Source organism: Pelophylax lessonae, assembly GCF_965119305.1.
Source record: "Pelophylax lessonae genome assembly, chromosome: 1".
Classification (NCBI taxonomy): domain Eukaryota; kingdom Metazoa; phylum Chordata; class Amphibia; order Anura; family Ranidae; genus Pelophylax; species Pelophylax lessonae.
This window is the reverse complement of record NC_138768.1, coordinates 35266712-35283439: the sequence shown is the minus strand read 5'-3', so window position 1 is coordinate 35283439 and position 16728 is coordinate 35266712. Positions and strand designations below refer to the sequence as shown.

Below are 16728 nucleotides of genomic sequence, written 5' to 3'. Positions count from 1 at the left end.
TCTCCCTCCAAGCCACTTTAAACCCCAGTGTAAAGGAGTTTACAAAAAAAGGAGCCAGCAAAAGGGAGAAAAGTCCATTGTTTTCACTTATCTATTTGATGGACCAGTCCTAAAATCCAGATGGTCCAAAATTTTCCGCTAACCAGATTAGATCAGTAAAGGGTTAATAATGATTCAGATACATTACACAAGTGTCACCTCCAGAGAACCGCAGAGTCAGCAAAGAGTCCTTTAAGGTAGCCAGCAAATAGCCAGAAATAATCAGAGAGCAGGGGAGGAGTAAGGCAAGCCAAGAAGTATCAGGCAAAGCTGAGCACAGCCACAGCTAGCCAGCTGAATCTTCAGCAGGGGACAAAGGTCAATAAGGGCTGGAGAGAGCAATTCCAGAAACTGCACTCACCCTCTTCCACACAGCGTTCAGTCGACCAGACAGTCTGTCTCCCCCTCTCAGCACTCCTCCGGGCAGCACAATACTTCCAGGCTCCACTTCAATAGTCGCCACCAACACAGCATCCCAAGCTCTACCAGCTCACACAGGATAAACTCTATTTCCTCCTCTCTCCCCATCTCTGCATCCACAGCACATGCCAATCAGCACAGTTGATCAGTCCAACAGGATGAGGGAGCATAGGGGAGTCAAGGGCATGCTTACATTAAGCCCAACCACCCCTCTGAGGTGTACAGTTTATAAAAAGTTCTGAAACGATTTTTCTTGGTCTCATTTTTTTTACATCACAGAAACCTGAAATTTTAACATGGGTATGTAGACTTTTTATATCCACTGTAAATCTGTACTATCTTTGAAACATTTAGATATTTAAAATGGTAGTATCGGAGTATACTTAACTGTTACCTACAAGTAAGCCTATAATAAGGCTTACCTGTAGGCAAAATGAATATCTCCTAACCTGAACGGTTCAGGAGCTATTCACCCTGCAAGCAGCCGCTGACACATGCGCGGGAGTCACGTAATCGCGGCTCTGGCCACTCACAGCGCCGGAGCTGCCGAACCCTGAAGAGACGGCGCAGGAACATGACAGCTCTCTCAGCGGTGTCTGGGTGACCGCGTCGAGGCTTCGTTCTAAGGTAAGTATTTCATAATGAGCTAGAATGCGGTGCATACTAGCTCATTATGCCTTTGTCCTGCAGGGTTTGTTTTTCTTTTTTTTGTGACGATACAACCGCTTTAAGATTGGCCTCACAGCCATGCATTGGCACGTGTGCCTTTAGAATGGCACCCCACTGCAGGAAAGGAACACACCCCCAATGCGCCTAAGCCGCAGTACACCATGATACACTTTTGTGAGGTGTGGCATTGGAAAAAATAGTTCAACTTCATTTTTTTTTGGTCCACTGTAAGGCAAAAGTGGACAGCACAAATACAAAATGGACAACTACACTGTAAAAATGAGAGAAAAAAATACAAGTAGGAGGAAAATACTTTAAACAAAGATCAATAAATATGGGTAAAAAAATGATACTGTGGCGTTTAAAGAAGACCTTAAGTGTCCATTCACACTACCGCGACTTGACAGCCTGACAAGTCGCGGTCCATGCAGTGCTACAGGACCCGTTCTAATAAGAGCGACACAAGTCGCTCCGACTTAGAAAAAGGGTCCTGTACTACTTCGGGGCGACCTCGGAGTGACTTGCATAGACATTCATTATATGAAGTCGGTGCAAGTTGCGCCGAAGTCGCGGTGCACGCGACTTCACAGGTCGCCCCTGAAGTCGGAGCGACCTAGTGTGAACCGGCACTTACTGTGGAAGTTTTTCTTTTCAGAATACAAAAGGACTAGACACCAGGATAGCCTGGTCTCCCTGCAGCTAATCTTTTCCCCATTATTGCCTCCTTCTGCATGGTGTGTGGAGGTGGCCATCTTGGTAGAGGGCAGGGCTTTGCTTCCTTATGTCACAGCGTCCCATCCAAAGGCTGGTGAGTGGATGACTGGTTGGGGGAAAAAAAATAAAATAAAAGAAGCTGCAGGAAAGAGGAAGTGCAGATCCACAGAACGGATGAAGCAGAAGCAGGGGAATCCTTGCACTGCAGGTCCTCAGGTGCAGCTTCTTCTACAGCAAGGAGAACAAACGAGCAGCACAATAGTGACATCACAAACTCCCAATGCAAAATGTGCTGGGACCAATAGTCAGAACCAACAGTGCCGAAGTAGACCTCACACTGCAGAAATATAGGCTACTGAACAGGAGTGGATATGTACTGTCATTTTCAAGAGGAACATAAAGACAAAAGGTTACATTTTTAAAGGTATTATTTAGGCACAATTAACATTTCAACATGTTCCCAATAAGATAGAATGTTTTCATTTGATATTAACACAATGGAATATGGATTTGGGATTTTCTCATCACAAAATTTAAGCCCATCATTCACATATGGTTTAAGATTTATTGGTTCAATGCTCTCATTATACAGTTTTGTTAGAATTCTTTACATTTAAAAAAAAAAAAGATAAAACAAAAGTCCTCCAAGCAGGACCTAATGGATAAAGATTTTTTTTTTTTACCAATAATGTTTATGACCTAATTTTTTTTCACTCCAAGTTATGTAATGTACTCAGCACAAAAAGTACTCTCACACACGCATGTACTTACACACACACATACATAATATCTCTCTGGATTTTCACAGAAAACCCAGTAGTGTCCACCTAATGAATCTGTCCACAACTAATTACAGAGGCCAAGCTGGTTTAGTGTGGAGCTGCAGTCATTTCTGGACCTGACCGTGTATGTCAAAGTGGTCATGGCCTGGGTCCTTCTGGCTGGAATGTTCTGGAGTATTCCTGATCTCAGGTGCTGTACAAATACAGAGTGCTGGTGACAAAAATTGGGAGAGCGTTTGATATTACTGGAGGAGTACCTGGCAAGGCAGCAGCCACAACAACGGTGACGGTTCTGAGAGTGTCCGACACTTCAGACATTCCCTCCTGCAAAGGCCCGTTTCTCAGAGAAAGGAGGGACTGCAGCTTTATTAAAAAAAAAAAAAAAAAAAAAAAAGGGAAGGATCTTAAGACTGTGTTAAAGTATCTCAAATTTAGGTAAAAGAAAACTTCTTAAAAAGAAGCATTTTTTTTTTTTGTAAAAGCTTTGATTCATTTTAAGACAAAATTGGATGACCAACATCTTCGAATAAAGCATCGTCTTGACAAAACAAAGAAAAAAAATAAAAATAAAAACTCTGGGCAGGAGTCACTTAAGTGGGGCCCCCTTTATTCTGGTCTCTGCCCTCCAGCAAGGGAGGGGGCAATTGGCAGCCTCAGTTTCTTTTGGGCTGCATTCACTAGCTCCAGAGGCCAGCGTAGTTTCCGTGAAGACCCGTTGGCAGAGGACCACCTGCTACGAAGAGCTTCGTTCCAGACGAGTCATAGCAGTGGGTGTAAACAGCATTTGGGCAGCAGTCAATGTCAGAGAAGTAGTTCCTCCACATGTCGTTATGGTTCTGTGAGAAGAGAATAGGGGCAAAGTCAGTTCACCTACTACAGGTGTATGTCAGGGCAAACAAAAATACTGTATATACATTTCACATTTCCCCATGTTTTTGCTCATTTAAGAAATTCTTCAAGTAAAGAAAATCTCTCCCCGATCTCCCTGTCCTCATTGGCTGAGACACAGTAGCAGGAGCTCATTACCTGTCAATCACAGACAGTAAAGAGGTCCCGGGGGGGGGGGGGGGGGTGTTTAGGTCCATAAGACACACAGAGGAGGCTCAGGAGTGAGCACACACGAGTGCACACATAGCAATGCTAGAGCTCTTTCAAAGTGGCTTGTAGCATCATACTCAAAAAGATTTGAGGCTGTAATTGGTGCCAAAGGTGCTTCAACAAAGAATGAAGCAAAGGCTGTGAATACTTATGTACATGTAATTTTTTTTTTTCCTTTTTTTATTTTTAATTAAATTTCAAACAAACTTCTTTCAGAATTTGGAGGAAAATAATGAATTTAATCAATTTTGGAATAAGGCTGTAGCATAAAATGTGGAAAAGGGAAGAGCTGTGAACACTTTCCAGATGCACTTTATGACATTTGCTCAACCAGTTCCCGCCCAGCCTATAGCAGAATGACAGCTGGGCAGACCTTTCTTCCCTCTAGGTCAGTGATGGCGAACCTTGGCACCCACGTTTTGGAACTACATGTCCCATGTCCATGCACTCTGGACAGTAGTTAAGCATCATGGGAAATGCAGTTCCAAAACATCTGCCAATGTTCACCATCACTGCTACGAGGTGGACGTCATATGACATCCTCCCCCTGTCAATGTGCATGCACACAATGCGGTGAGCAAATGTGTCCCTCAGACACAGAAATCATTGATCAGGGTAAAGAGCCAATGACCCAGGATCTTTACCATGTGATTAGCTGTGTCCAATCACAGCTGATCACATGTAAACAAATGCTGGTTATCGAAGTTTCCTTTACTCAGCCCAGTCAGTGTCTGAGAAAAGGAAATCCGATAACCGACTTTCCAGTTACAGGGGACATTTTATACTGATCACCAGCGCGGCTTCATCAGCGCACCCCAGTGAAGAAGAAACATGACCTATTTGCAAAATTGTATAAAAAAAAAAAAAAACACACAAACACATACATGAGCCTTTAATATCATCACTTTAGGCTTTGACAATAAAACTTAAAAGCAGATTGGTTTCTATACAGAGCTGCACCAGTTTTATTAAATCTCCCCCACTATGCCAATTTTTCACCCTCAAGTTCCACTTTAAAGTGATTGCAAACTACATTGCAAACGACATATACTAAGTGAAGTGACTGGCCTCAGGTGAAATACATAAATTAAACAAATCCCACTACATAAGCTATACATGTTTATCTGCAGTCTTCGCTTATCCACAGCTGATCAAAGTTCATAGTTTACACAGCATTTCTGATTGTCAGAAGGAAAGGGGCAAGGATCTGATGTCAAGCCCCAACACAGCTGAGTGTAATCTGAGACCTGAGCAGAGGGCAAGAACACACACCCCTCTTGTTCTGGGATGAGGTCATATGAAGCAGCAGTTCCTGGGACACGACACGACCCTGATCTCGGCAAAGAGATGGGGCCGCGGTTCTTTACTTGTGATGTGCTGTGATTGGACACAGCCGCTCACATGGGTAAACAAGGAAGTGCCTTTTTTTCAGCTTTTCCTGTCTCACACTGACAGAGTGTGAGGTGAGGAGAGCTGAAAAACGGCATCTCCTTACAGGGAATGTGTGTAAAGGTAATCAGGGCACTGATCAGTGATGCCACTCTGTACTCAGTGACACCAGTCTGTGCCCATCAGTTATGCCAATGAGTGCTGCTTTTCAGTGCCACCCATCAGTTCGGATCAGTTCCCATTAGTGCGGCCTATCAGTGCTGCCCATAAGTGCCCCCCCTCATTGCCGCCTATCAGTGCTGCTCATCAGGGTCACTATCAGTGCCCATCATGTCTGCATATATTAGTGGCTACTCATCAGTGCAGCCTCATTAGCGAACATCAGTGAAGGGGAAAAATTATTTACACAATTTTTTTCTGGCACACTAAGAAAAAAAAAAAAAAAAAATGGATTTTTGACTTACAGTCAAATCCATTTCTCAGATTTTCATTTACAGACCCAGCTCCTGATCTTCTTAACCATTGGGTTATACTGCCCCCTACAGAAGTAGGACACTAGGCAGAAAAAAAAAAAAAAGTCTGGCTATGCCTATGGGGAGTCCCAGGTGGTATACTTCCTCTCTCTGCTATAGCTACTCAGTTTTGTTACAAGCAGTGTCAGAAGAAATACAATACCACAGAGGGGTGGGTGCCGTGTCCGTCAATGAACATCATGAGAAATGGATTTTACTTCAAGTCAAAAAACCCATTTTCTCTTAAGTTCACTGACGGACACAGCTCCTGATCTTCTTAACCATTCGGACGTCCCAAAGCAGTGTTCAACATGAGGTGTGGGAACAGGAAAACAAAATTCCCAAGGTTAACTATAGCCAACCAGGTAAACAGGAGCACAACCAAAACCTTAGAATGCTGGCTACCTCCAAAGCCGCCAGGACACTTCTTGTGCCCCCCTGGTGATTGACATAAGCCACGGCCCTGGCATTGTCCGATTGAATGCACACTGGACATCCCTGAAGACGATCCATCCAATGTTCCAGGCACACAGTCTGATCGCTTGGGAGTATCAAGACATTGATCGGTAGTCTGGACTCTTCCAGTGTCCAGACCCCCTGAGCAGAAATTTTGCAGAGGATGCCTCCCCAGCCGGACAGGCTGGCATACATGGTGACATCTGTCCAATACAAAGGGGAGGAAGGAAGGAAGGAAGGAAGGAAGGATTTGCCCAACCGAAGCACGAAGCCACCATATCAGGGACTCTTGTTCCCCGGCTCAGCCAGATCCGATTGTCCAGAGACTGCAGATTCTTGTCCCATTTGGCCAGAATCTCCCTGGCAGGGACCCTTGTATGGAACTGTGCAAACGGAACCGCCTCGAAGAAAGACACCATCAGGCTCAGCAACCGCATGCAAGTCCGGAGGGATTAGCCTCTGCTGGACATCAGGAGACTAAATTACAGCCTGCAGTTCCTGGAGTTTGTCCAGAGGAAGGAGCACTCTGGCTAAGGCCAAGTCCGGAGTCAGATCCAGATAGTCTAGCTTTGTGGACTGAACCAGAGCAGACATCTGAAAATTCAGAATTCAGCCAAACACCCTCAAGCTTCTATGGTGATTTCCAGGTTATCCAGAGCAGGAGTCTCCGCTTGCAGAAAGAGGTCGTCCAAGTAGCCCAGCACTGTGATCCCCATGGCGTAACAATGCTAGCACAGGGGCCAACACTTTTGTGAAGACACAAGGAGCAGAAGCGAGACCAAAGGGTAATGCCACAAACTGTAAGAGTTCCTCTCCCACGGGAAAGCGGAGGAAATGCTGGAGACCGACCCATTGGAATGTGAAGGTAAGCGTTGATGTCGATGGAGGCAAGAAAAATCCCCCAGATGCAGAGAAGCCACCACCGTGCAAACAGACTCTATTCTGAACCTCTGCACCCACACAAAGCAGTTTAGCGCCGTGAGGTCCAGAATTGGACGCACCTTGCCTTCCTTCCTGAGGTGCTGTAAACAGGTTTGAGCAAAACACCTGAAAACGTTCCAAAGTCAGAACCGGGACCATCACTCTTTAAAGCAAAAAGGTCTTGCACCACCCCAAAAAGAGCCTGTAAGTGGACCGGGGAAAGTAGCACATTGGAAGGAAGAACCTTACCGGAGGGTAAGAACGAAACTTGATCTTGTAGCCAGACCGAATGACCTCGTGGACCCACCTGACTTGTTTCAGGGGAATACTTGGGTTCGGGAACCAGCGAAGACGTCCCCCCACCTCAGATACAGGTGAGGCCACACCTTTATGCTGAAGGGGCCTTGTCTGGGGGGTCTGGAGAAGATTGCTCTTGACTTGCCAGAACAAGTTTGCTTGGAACCTCCAGCAGGCCCCCGAAGGGCTCAGATCCATTGTCAGTCGACCCTGAGGGACGAAAAAAACTCCTTATGAGCCAAGAAGGAGGGCCCAGGTCTACGATGAGGGTACTTGCCTTTAGTAGTCTGCTGAAGAAAAGTACTCTTCCCCACTGGGAGACCTTTAATCGTGTCATCCAGGGTAGCACCAAACAGGTGATCTCCTTGAAAGGGAAGATCAGTCAAGGTCATTTTAGAAGTCTGGTCTGCAGACCAGCATTTGAGCCAAAAATGACACGTTCAAGGACCACTGCCAAAAGAGAGCCGAGCCACTAGGGGAACCGCATCCAAAAGAGACATCACAGATAAACTGCAGCCCCTGGACCAGTGGTCCGCCAGCTCAGCAAAGGCAGGGGGGAGCTACTGCCCCTCCAGGTCACAGTGTAAATGCCTAGCGCATTCGACCAGAGTCTGCAACACTAGGGCAATGGGGAATATCGGCCTCAGTGCCCAACCAGCCAGGGTGTACATATTGTGGGCCACAGCCTCCCCCTTCCTGTCAGCCGGGCCCTTAACAGTCCACTTAAGAAGGGACTCCTCAAAGGGGTATCACCAAGCAAAATCGCCTAGGGACCACAAGGGGACGCTTTGGTCATCCCCACTATTTACTGACAATTCTGTCAAAATAGGAGGGGAAAGGTAACACCTTCTGTGCTCTGGATGGCTTGTGAATGCCAAAGGGAACCTGCGCCTCAGCTGCGTCATCCTTCTTTAAAGGTCTCATGCACAGCAACAATCAGTGCATCCACCAGCGCCTTTTCGTGCACGGTTGTAGAAGTGGAGGAATCCTCCTTACTATCCGAGGATTCAGGGCGCATGGTCGCAGACCAAGCAGGGTGACCTACGCTCGCGGCAGCCGAATCAGATTCAGGATCTGATGAGACAGATGAGGCAGGGGAAGGTGGGGGGCACTTTGCCAGCCGTTTGCCCAAAAAGCCACCTCCACCCAGGACACAAGACTCCAGGACTGCAGTCAGTGCATCGATGGATGGATGGGACCCGGAGGGCCAAGTAGCCTCAAAGCATGGGGGAGAAGAGGCTGTGGCTACAGAGGATCAGGTATTTTCAGATGTTTGCCTTCATGAAGGGTCTTTATTAGCATAGTCCGGGGGGTGCTGTGAACTGTGTGTGTGAGGAGTCCTTATCCCGTGGGAGCTTTTGACTGAAGGGACATCCGATACCAGCCCCAACACCCTGTATGGATAAGATTGATAAAGTCTTCTGATATTGTACGTCTGGTAAGAAGCCATCCGTTATTTATATCCAGTCATGTGGCGAAGCATGCAGCTTAGGATTTACCTCTATGTCAACCCCAGGCAATTAACCTTGCGAGAGTAGAACTGAACAGGCTATTTGTAAAGCCCCGTACACACGCACAGATCGTCGCCATACAAACGTCGGCGGACGAAAGATCTGCCGATTGTACGCGTGTTATACCCCATACACACGTGCAGATTATCTGCAGACTTTTGTCTGCAGACTTACCAAAACCATATAATATGAGGTCAAACCTAAACACTTTCAATTTGTATGCAATCCGGCAGGCCCTTGCACTACATAGAAAAGGTAAGTCTGCAGATAATCTGCACGTGTGTATGGGGCATTAGTATGGTGCCTCCGACAGCTGTCTGCACACAATCCGCGGACAAGAGTCTTTCTTGCAAACATGAAAATTTTTGTCTGCAGACACCAGAACGGACGATTGTTCGCCTGTCAGTACAGAAATCAGCCGACAGACCGCAGATTTGCAAGACTGGGCATGCTCAGAAAATAAAAAACACAGGGAAAGTTAACCATTACATGACATCACTTCTGCAGTCAGCTGAAGTCTGCGGACAAAATTCTTGTGCTGTCTTTGCACTTTTCAACAGACACCGACATCCCGGGGAGAAAAGACGAACATTTGTATGACGACGATCTGTGTGTGTGTACGGGGCTTTAGTGGGGATCTGGTATGGAGTCACCCATTTCCTTTCGTGGTCACGTGGGGGGTGCATGCAAGAAGGTTTTGGCGGTCATCTTGAGGAAAGAATCTGCATCATTTTCACTATAAGGACTGTCTTTACCGTTTAAAAACACTTGGAATTAAGTTTTTCAACTTTGCATCGTTACGTTTCTTTCACCTTTTGGATTTTTACAGTGGTTTTTCACTGCATAACACTTTGTCACTCATGGATCTTTATCCTTTCAATAAGCATTTTCAGATTTTATTTTTTATTTAACATTCACATGTGATGCATGTTCATTTTTGTTGAGCGCACTAGTTTTGTTGAGCGCACAAATTTCTTTCCAAATTTTCATATTCACTCCTAAGCTGTAGGAGTTCTAGGTGGTGCCACAATCACACACTAGGTGAGCTCACCCTTTTTTATTACATCATCTATTTTAGAAAGTAAAGTGGACGTTCAGCTGCTCATTCGATTATACTTTCCTTCATCTTGAAATACTTTGTACTGTTAAGGGGGTTCTGCACCTTCCTCTACGCAACACTCCTCACCCGAAATTCTACGTACTACCATAGGATTCTGCTTCTCCACTACACTTGCTTCTCCTGAGATGATCTATGATGTTCAAGAACTTTTCACTACAGCTCACTGACCACGTCTACCCACACCCTCATTCTTCTCATTACCGAGCCCCCTGAAGGATCCAAAGACCTCCTCCGTTTTTACCCCAAGACGTACAGTGCTGTAAATAAGTATTTGCCCATTTCCTTTTTAGTTGTTTAGCATATTTGTCACACTTAAATGATTCAGGTCAAACAAATTATTACACAAAGATAACCCAATAATGCAATTAAAATGATTTAATTTATTAAGGGGAAAAAAAAAAAAAAAAAGAAGCCGTCCAAACCTGCCTGGCCCGGTGTGAAAATGTAATTGCCCCTAAAATTGAACAACTGGTTGTGCCTCCCTTGGCGGCAACAACTGAAATCAAATGTTTGCGATAACTGGCAATGAGTCGTTCAAATCGCTGTGGAGGAATTTCTTTGCAGAATGGTTTTAATTCAGCTGCATTGTAGGGTTTTCTAGCATTAAGTCAGCTTTAGGTCATGCTACAGAATCTGAATCAGGTATAAGTTCGGACTTTGACTTGGCCACTCCAGAATCTTAAATTTTGTTTTATTGAACCATTCAGAGATGGACTTGCTGGTGTGTTTAGGATCATTGTCCTACTGCATAACCCAAGTGCGCTTGAGCTTGAGGTCGAGAATTGATGGCTGGACATTCTCCTATAGGATTTTTTGGTAGAGTGCAGAATTCATGGTTCTATCAATGACAGCAAGTCGTCCAGGTCCTGAAGCTGCAAAGCAGCCCCAGACCATCACACTTCCACCACCATGTGTGACTGTTGGTATGATGTTCTTTTTATGAAATGCGGTGTTAGTTTTATGCCAGATGTAAGGGGATGCACATCTTCCAAAAAGTTCAACTTTTAGGCAAATAGTCTGGGGACTGATGAGTCAAAAGTCTTTGGGATAATAAAGATTTTTTTTGCAAAATGCAAGACGAGTCGGTGTTCTTTTTGGTTAGCAGTGGCTTTCACCTCGGAACTCTCCCATGGATTCAAATTTTTCCTCAGTCTCTCTTATTGTTGAATCTTGAACACTGACCTTACCTGAGGCCTGCAGTTCTTTAGATGTTGTTCTGGGTTCTTTTAGGACCTCTTGGATGAGTTGTCGTTGTGCTGTTGGGAGTCATTTCGGTATGCCGGCCACTCCTGGGAAGGGTTACCACTGTTCCAAGTTTTCTCTATTTGTGAATGATGACTCTCACCATGGTTCGCTGGAGTTCCAAAGAAATGGCTTTGTAACCCTTTCCAGACTACTTGTCCATTACTTTGTTTCTGATCTGTTCTTGAATTTCTTAAGATTGCAGCATGAGGTGTTGCTTTTTGAGTTAATTTAGTGTTCTTCACTTTAAGACAGCCTCTAAGGGATTTCTCGACTCAACAGGTCTGGAAGTAAAATCAGGCCTGGGTGTGGCCTTTAACTCAACTTTCCTGAAAATGTGGTTAATCACAGTTCATACATGATTTAGCAAGGGGGGAGGGGGGGGGGGGGGCAAATCATTTTTCACATAGGGCCAGGCAGGTTTGGACCAGGCAGGTTTGGACAGCTTCCCCCCCCCCCCACTTTATAAATAAAATGCATGCATTTTGTATTTAATCGGGTTATCTTCGTGTAATATTAAAATTTGTTAATTTGCGGTTTGTTATATACTAATCGGTGTCTACCGTGTAAAATGTCATGTGGAATACAGAGGCTTCCTAATACTGTGTATCCCGGTTCACCTTTTCATAGGCACATATGCATCCTATACTTGCAATGGCTTATTGTGGTGTTAACCATTAATGTACAGGTTTCATTTCAGACATGCCTATACTGACATGTCTGTATTAACCGTGTAACCTTAAAATAAAGCATTAGAAGGAAAAAATAAAAAATTTGTTTGAGGATCTGAAACATTTAAAATGTGACAAATATGCAAACACTTTCACACCACTGTAGGCCAAATGTCTTTAGAAACCATTTATTCATTTAAGCAGTATTTTTTTTTCCCCACGGAGAAAGCTGCTAGCGTTTGAAAAATCCTCTTTCGTATTAATCAGACACAAGTCGTGCCAGTCATAGGTCTATAATTTCCCTTAAAGCTTGTGGGCTGCTGCACCCACACTGCAAGATTTAAACTGCTGGGGGACAAAGCACAGCAGTTTTACAACCGATTCTCTGCAGCCTCTTCTCCCCTGCACTCTGGCGGTCCCCTGAAGTAATCAAGACCAATGCAGGGAATATACCCCTGGATTGGATGTGAAAACTCTGAGACAGCCCACTGCTGAAGCAGAGGGAAGTGCCGCTTGCCAGGGAGCAGAGGATCAGGCAAGTCTAAGTGGTCTTATGACAAACTTAACTAAACGAGCAGTAAACTTGTGCAGTGCAAGGGCAGTCCAACTTTAAGGGACATCATTTTGTTTGCCCAACTTTAAAAGCACAATTCCAATTTAATTTTCATTTTTTTAAATAGTAATTAATAGTCCAGAAAAATGACAAATAAATCAAACCGCTTTGTATGTATGCATATGTGCAGGGTTTTCCCAGGGAGGAGGGTGAGGTTCAGGGTCCATGCACACTGGGCTTAACCACTTCAGCTCTGGAATATCCCCCCCTCCCCCCTCATGACCAAGGCATTTTTTTGCAATACGGCACTGCGTTACTTTAATCACTTGCAGACTGCCCCATGCAGATTTACTGCTGCAGGGCGGCTGGGCTGCACATAATCACGTAGATCTACGTGATTATGTGCATGCGGTCTCGGTGATTAGATGCAGCCAGACTGCAGGAGGAGAAGGCTCAATCATCATAGGCCTCCCGTGATCGTCGGGGGAAACTGACAGAAGATCCACCTGCCTAACAAAGCAGACGGCTCTCCTGTCAGACAAGCACAGTGAGATTGTGTGTCTCAGCTAAGCTGAAACCCCAATCTGTGTGACTTCCACAGAGCCCTCCCACAGTTAGCAAGCACATTTAACCCCTTGATCACTCCCAGTATGAACCCCTTTCCTGCCAGTGTAATTTTTTTTACAGTAACTGCATATTTAGCACTGATTACTGTATTAATGTCACTGGTCCCCACAAAGTGTCACTTAGTGTCCGATTTGTTCACCGCAATGTCGCAGTCCCCTAAAAATCGCTGATTGCCGCCATTACTAAAAAAAAAAAAAAAAAAAATAAGTCCAAAAATCTATCCCGTATTTTGTGAACGCTATAACTTTTGCACAAACCAAAAATATGTAGCAGAATACAAAAATTGGCCTAAACTGAATTTTGATTACTTTTTTTTTTTTTTTATTGGGAATGTTTTATAGCAGAAAGTAAAAAATTATTATTATTTTTTTTTTTTTCAAAATTGTCCCTTTTTTTTATAGCGCAAAATCTGAAAACCGCAGAGGTGATCAAATACCACCAAACGAAAGCTCTATTTGTAGAAAAAACAGGACATCAATTGCTTTTGGGTACATTGTAGCACAACCGCGCAATTGTTAAAGTAACGCAGTGCCGAATCACAAAAAATGGCCTGGTCATTAAGGGGGTAAAACCCTCCGGAGCTGAAATGGTTAACTGACAATTACGCAGTCCTGTGACACTTTACCAAAATAAAACCTACGTCCTTTTTTCCCCCCACAAATAAAAGCTTTTTCTTTTGATGGCATTTGATAGTCTTTTTTTTTTCTCAAAAAAACGCAATCCAAAATTTTTTTAGATTTCTTCATCAATTTAGGCCAATATGTATTCTGCAACATACGTTTGGTAACAAAAACACAACAATAAGCGTATATTTATTGGTTTGCACATAAAAGTTATAGTGTCTACAAACAATGGGATATATTTATGGAATTCTTCTTATTTTTTTTTTTTAACTACTAATGGTGGTGATCAGCGACTTCTAGCGGGACTGCGATATTGCGGCAGATAATCGGATGTTTTCTAGGAACCAGCGACACTAATACAGTGATCAGTGTGAAAAATATGAAAAATTAAATTTTTGTTGCAGGGGATGTCAGAAATCTGACTTGTATCTTAGTGCAGACTTCTGGGAAAATCGGGGAGCCAATCACACAAGCAGGAAATGATGTTCCTGGGGGTGTGGTCAGTATACATTCTGTGTACAGAACACCAGGCTGCCATATTGCATTACAATTTCAGAAAATTACAGCGGCTGCAGATTAAAAAGGAAAGGTAGTTTTTAAAAACATTCAATTACAATACAACTTGTGTCGCAATTGTATACACTATCCCCCCCCCCCCCAACAAAGTGGTTACCCTTTAAGTGAATCTTGTTGTGTGGCCAGCATTACACAAATGCTTCCCACAAAAATGACAGCTAGGAGTGGTTAGTCTGCGATAATCCTGTGTATTCAAAGCACACCCAGGTGAGTACTTACCAACCAGCCTTTTCCTGTAGTCAGTTTCAGCATCTCTCCCCTTGACTTTGAAGGCTGGATACTGCCAATAGAATCATCCAGAAAGCTCTGAGCTCGAATGTCATAGAACAAGAGGGAGCCTTGTCCAGTCCCCACAGTGATTATATGTTCATAGAAGCTCACCGACCGGATACCTTCAAACAAACATATCAAGACTTTAGTTCGAGAGAGCAAGCGTTGGCCATACTGAGAGCTGAACCTTTCCTGAAGGGTGACTGTGGTCACAAGATTGTACAATACACCAAGTTTAAGACAAATTGATGTGTGATCAAATTAAATTCTCATTCAAATCGAAACATTCAAATCGTTTTTTTTTCAGACTGACTTTTTTTTCCCCTTTCATTGGGTATCGGATGGTCCTACCAATATCTTTACTTCGGTCCTCTTCTTGCGTTATTCAGTCAATGCTTTCAATGGGTTTGGACCCATTGTAGCATTGAAAGAAGGAATGTATCGTCACAGCCCTCGCCACCCTAACTTTAGCAAAAGCAGTCACAACCCTCAAGAAGGTCAAGAAAAAAAAAAAAAAAAAAAAAAAAAAAAAGGATAATGCAGTGATTTTTAGCTGAAAATGGGACAACATGCGTATTGATGGGAGATGCCATCATGACCAACGAAACTCAGCAGTCTGCAGTGATGTCTGCAGATCTGGCCCTCGCGCTAAGGAATTAAAGTGGTACTAAAGCCTTAAGGTTTTTCACCTTAATGCATTCTATGCATTAAAGTATAAGTCCACCTTAACACTAAAATCCCTGCTGAATCTACAGGCATCCACGATCTAACACTAACCTATCTAGCCTTGTAAAGAAGAAATCAGAATACTCACCTTTTTTTAAGCTGATCTGATCCGCTGTCTCTCTCCTCAATGGACAGATTGATAGCATTGGCTCCTGCTGCTGTAAAACAAATCCTGGGGTGAAGGGGGCGGGGCCAAGTCCTGTCCATGTCAATGGATGCAGCAGCCCACACAGGTGGCCACAGGGAAAGCGGCTTTGTGTGGTGGCACCCAATGAAGAGGAGGGACCTGGAGTGCCAGCGGGGGACTCCAGAAGAGGGTGACCGGGGCTGCTCTGTGCAAAACCATTGTTCAGGTATCGGCACGTTTTTTTTTTTTTTTTTTAACATAAAAATAAGGAAGGAGGAAGGTTTACAACCATTTTAATGGAACTCGAGGGAGAAACCAGAGATTGCACTCAGCGCTCTAGTATAATGCACCCTCACACAGAAAGGAGGAACCTGACCCTTCAATGAATAGGCCTGAACAATAGTCTGTCTGATCCATTTTGATATGGTTGTAGCAGACGCAGCCGAACCCTTACGAGATACCTCAGGAAGGACAAACAGGAAATCAGACGCCCGAAAGGATTCCGTGGCCGACAGGTAAACCCTGATCGCCTGAATCACATCCAGCGAATGCAGGTCAAAATTCTTTAGGCTGCTTGGGCCTCGCACAAAGCGAAGGCAACACAATATCCTCATTGAGGCGGAAAGCCGACACCACCTTGGGGAGAAAAGATTGGTTAGGTCTTAGAACATCCTTATCCCTATGAACGACTAGATAAGGCGAACGGCAGTACAGAGCTGGCCGCCAATTCAGACACCCTGCGGGCATAGGCGATAGCTACCAGAAAGGCAACTTTCTGAGACAACAAAGTCTCTAATATTTTCAAAGAGAGGACGTTGTAGAACGGACAAAACCAAATTCAGATCCCACAGAGGTAAAGGGGACCTCCTTGGCAGAGCTAGATGATGCGCCCCCTGAATAAAGGTGCGAATCAAGGAGTTAGTCGCCAAGGGACGTTGGAAATACATGGCTAAGGCCGACACCTGACCTTTAATCATGCCTAAAGCCAAACGTTGCTCCACTCCTTTCTGCAAGAAAGCCAAAACCCTTGACACTGAAAAGGAACAAGGATGCAACCCTTGCGACTCACACCAGGCAATATACATCTTCCAAGTAAGATGATAAATTTTCCTGGAAGCAGCCTTCCTAGCTCTCAAAAAAAGGTAGGAATCACAGCATCAGAGAGACCTCGGTCTCTCAACACCTGGCCTTCAACTGCCAAGCCGTTGAAGCCAACGACTGTAAAGCAGGATGGAAGATCGGTCCTTGAGACAGCGGATCTTCTTTCAGAGGCAACCGCCATGGAGGCTCGACGGCCATCCTCACCACATCTGCGTAGCAGGACCGGCGAGGCCAGTCTGGCGCTACTAGGACCACCTGTACCGTCTCCACTGCCAACCTGCGGA

At 44.6% G+C, this 16728-nt stretch overlaps 1 protein-coding gene across 1 annotated transcript in view; it reads right to left on the bottom strand.

Moving 5' to 3' along the window:
* Positions 1-2397: 2397 nt before the first annotated feature.
* The window catches only part of DCAF12 (DDB1 and CUL4 associated factor 12), a 45347-nt gene continuing 31016 nt past the window's right edge, over positions 2398-16728 (bottom strand). The window contains exons 8-9 of the mRNA XM_082243323.1: positions 14440-14612; positions 2398-3460 (exon numbers count right to left, since the gene is read on the bottom strand). Coding sequence (XP_082099449.1) covers positions 3302-3460; positions 14440-14612 — 332 coding nt within the window. The 3' untranslated portion in view covers positions 2398-3301. The remainder of the gene's footprint in view (positions 3461-14439; positions 14613-16728) is intronic.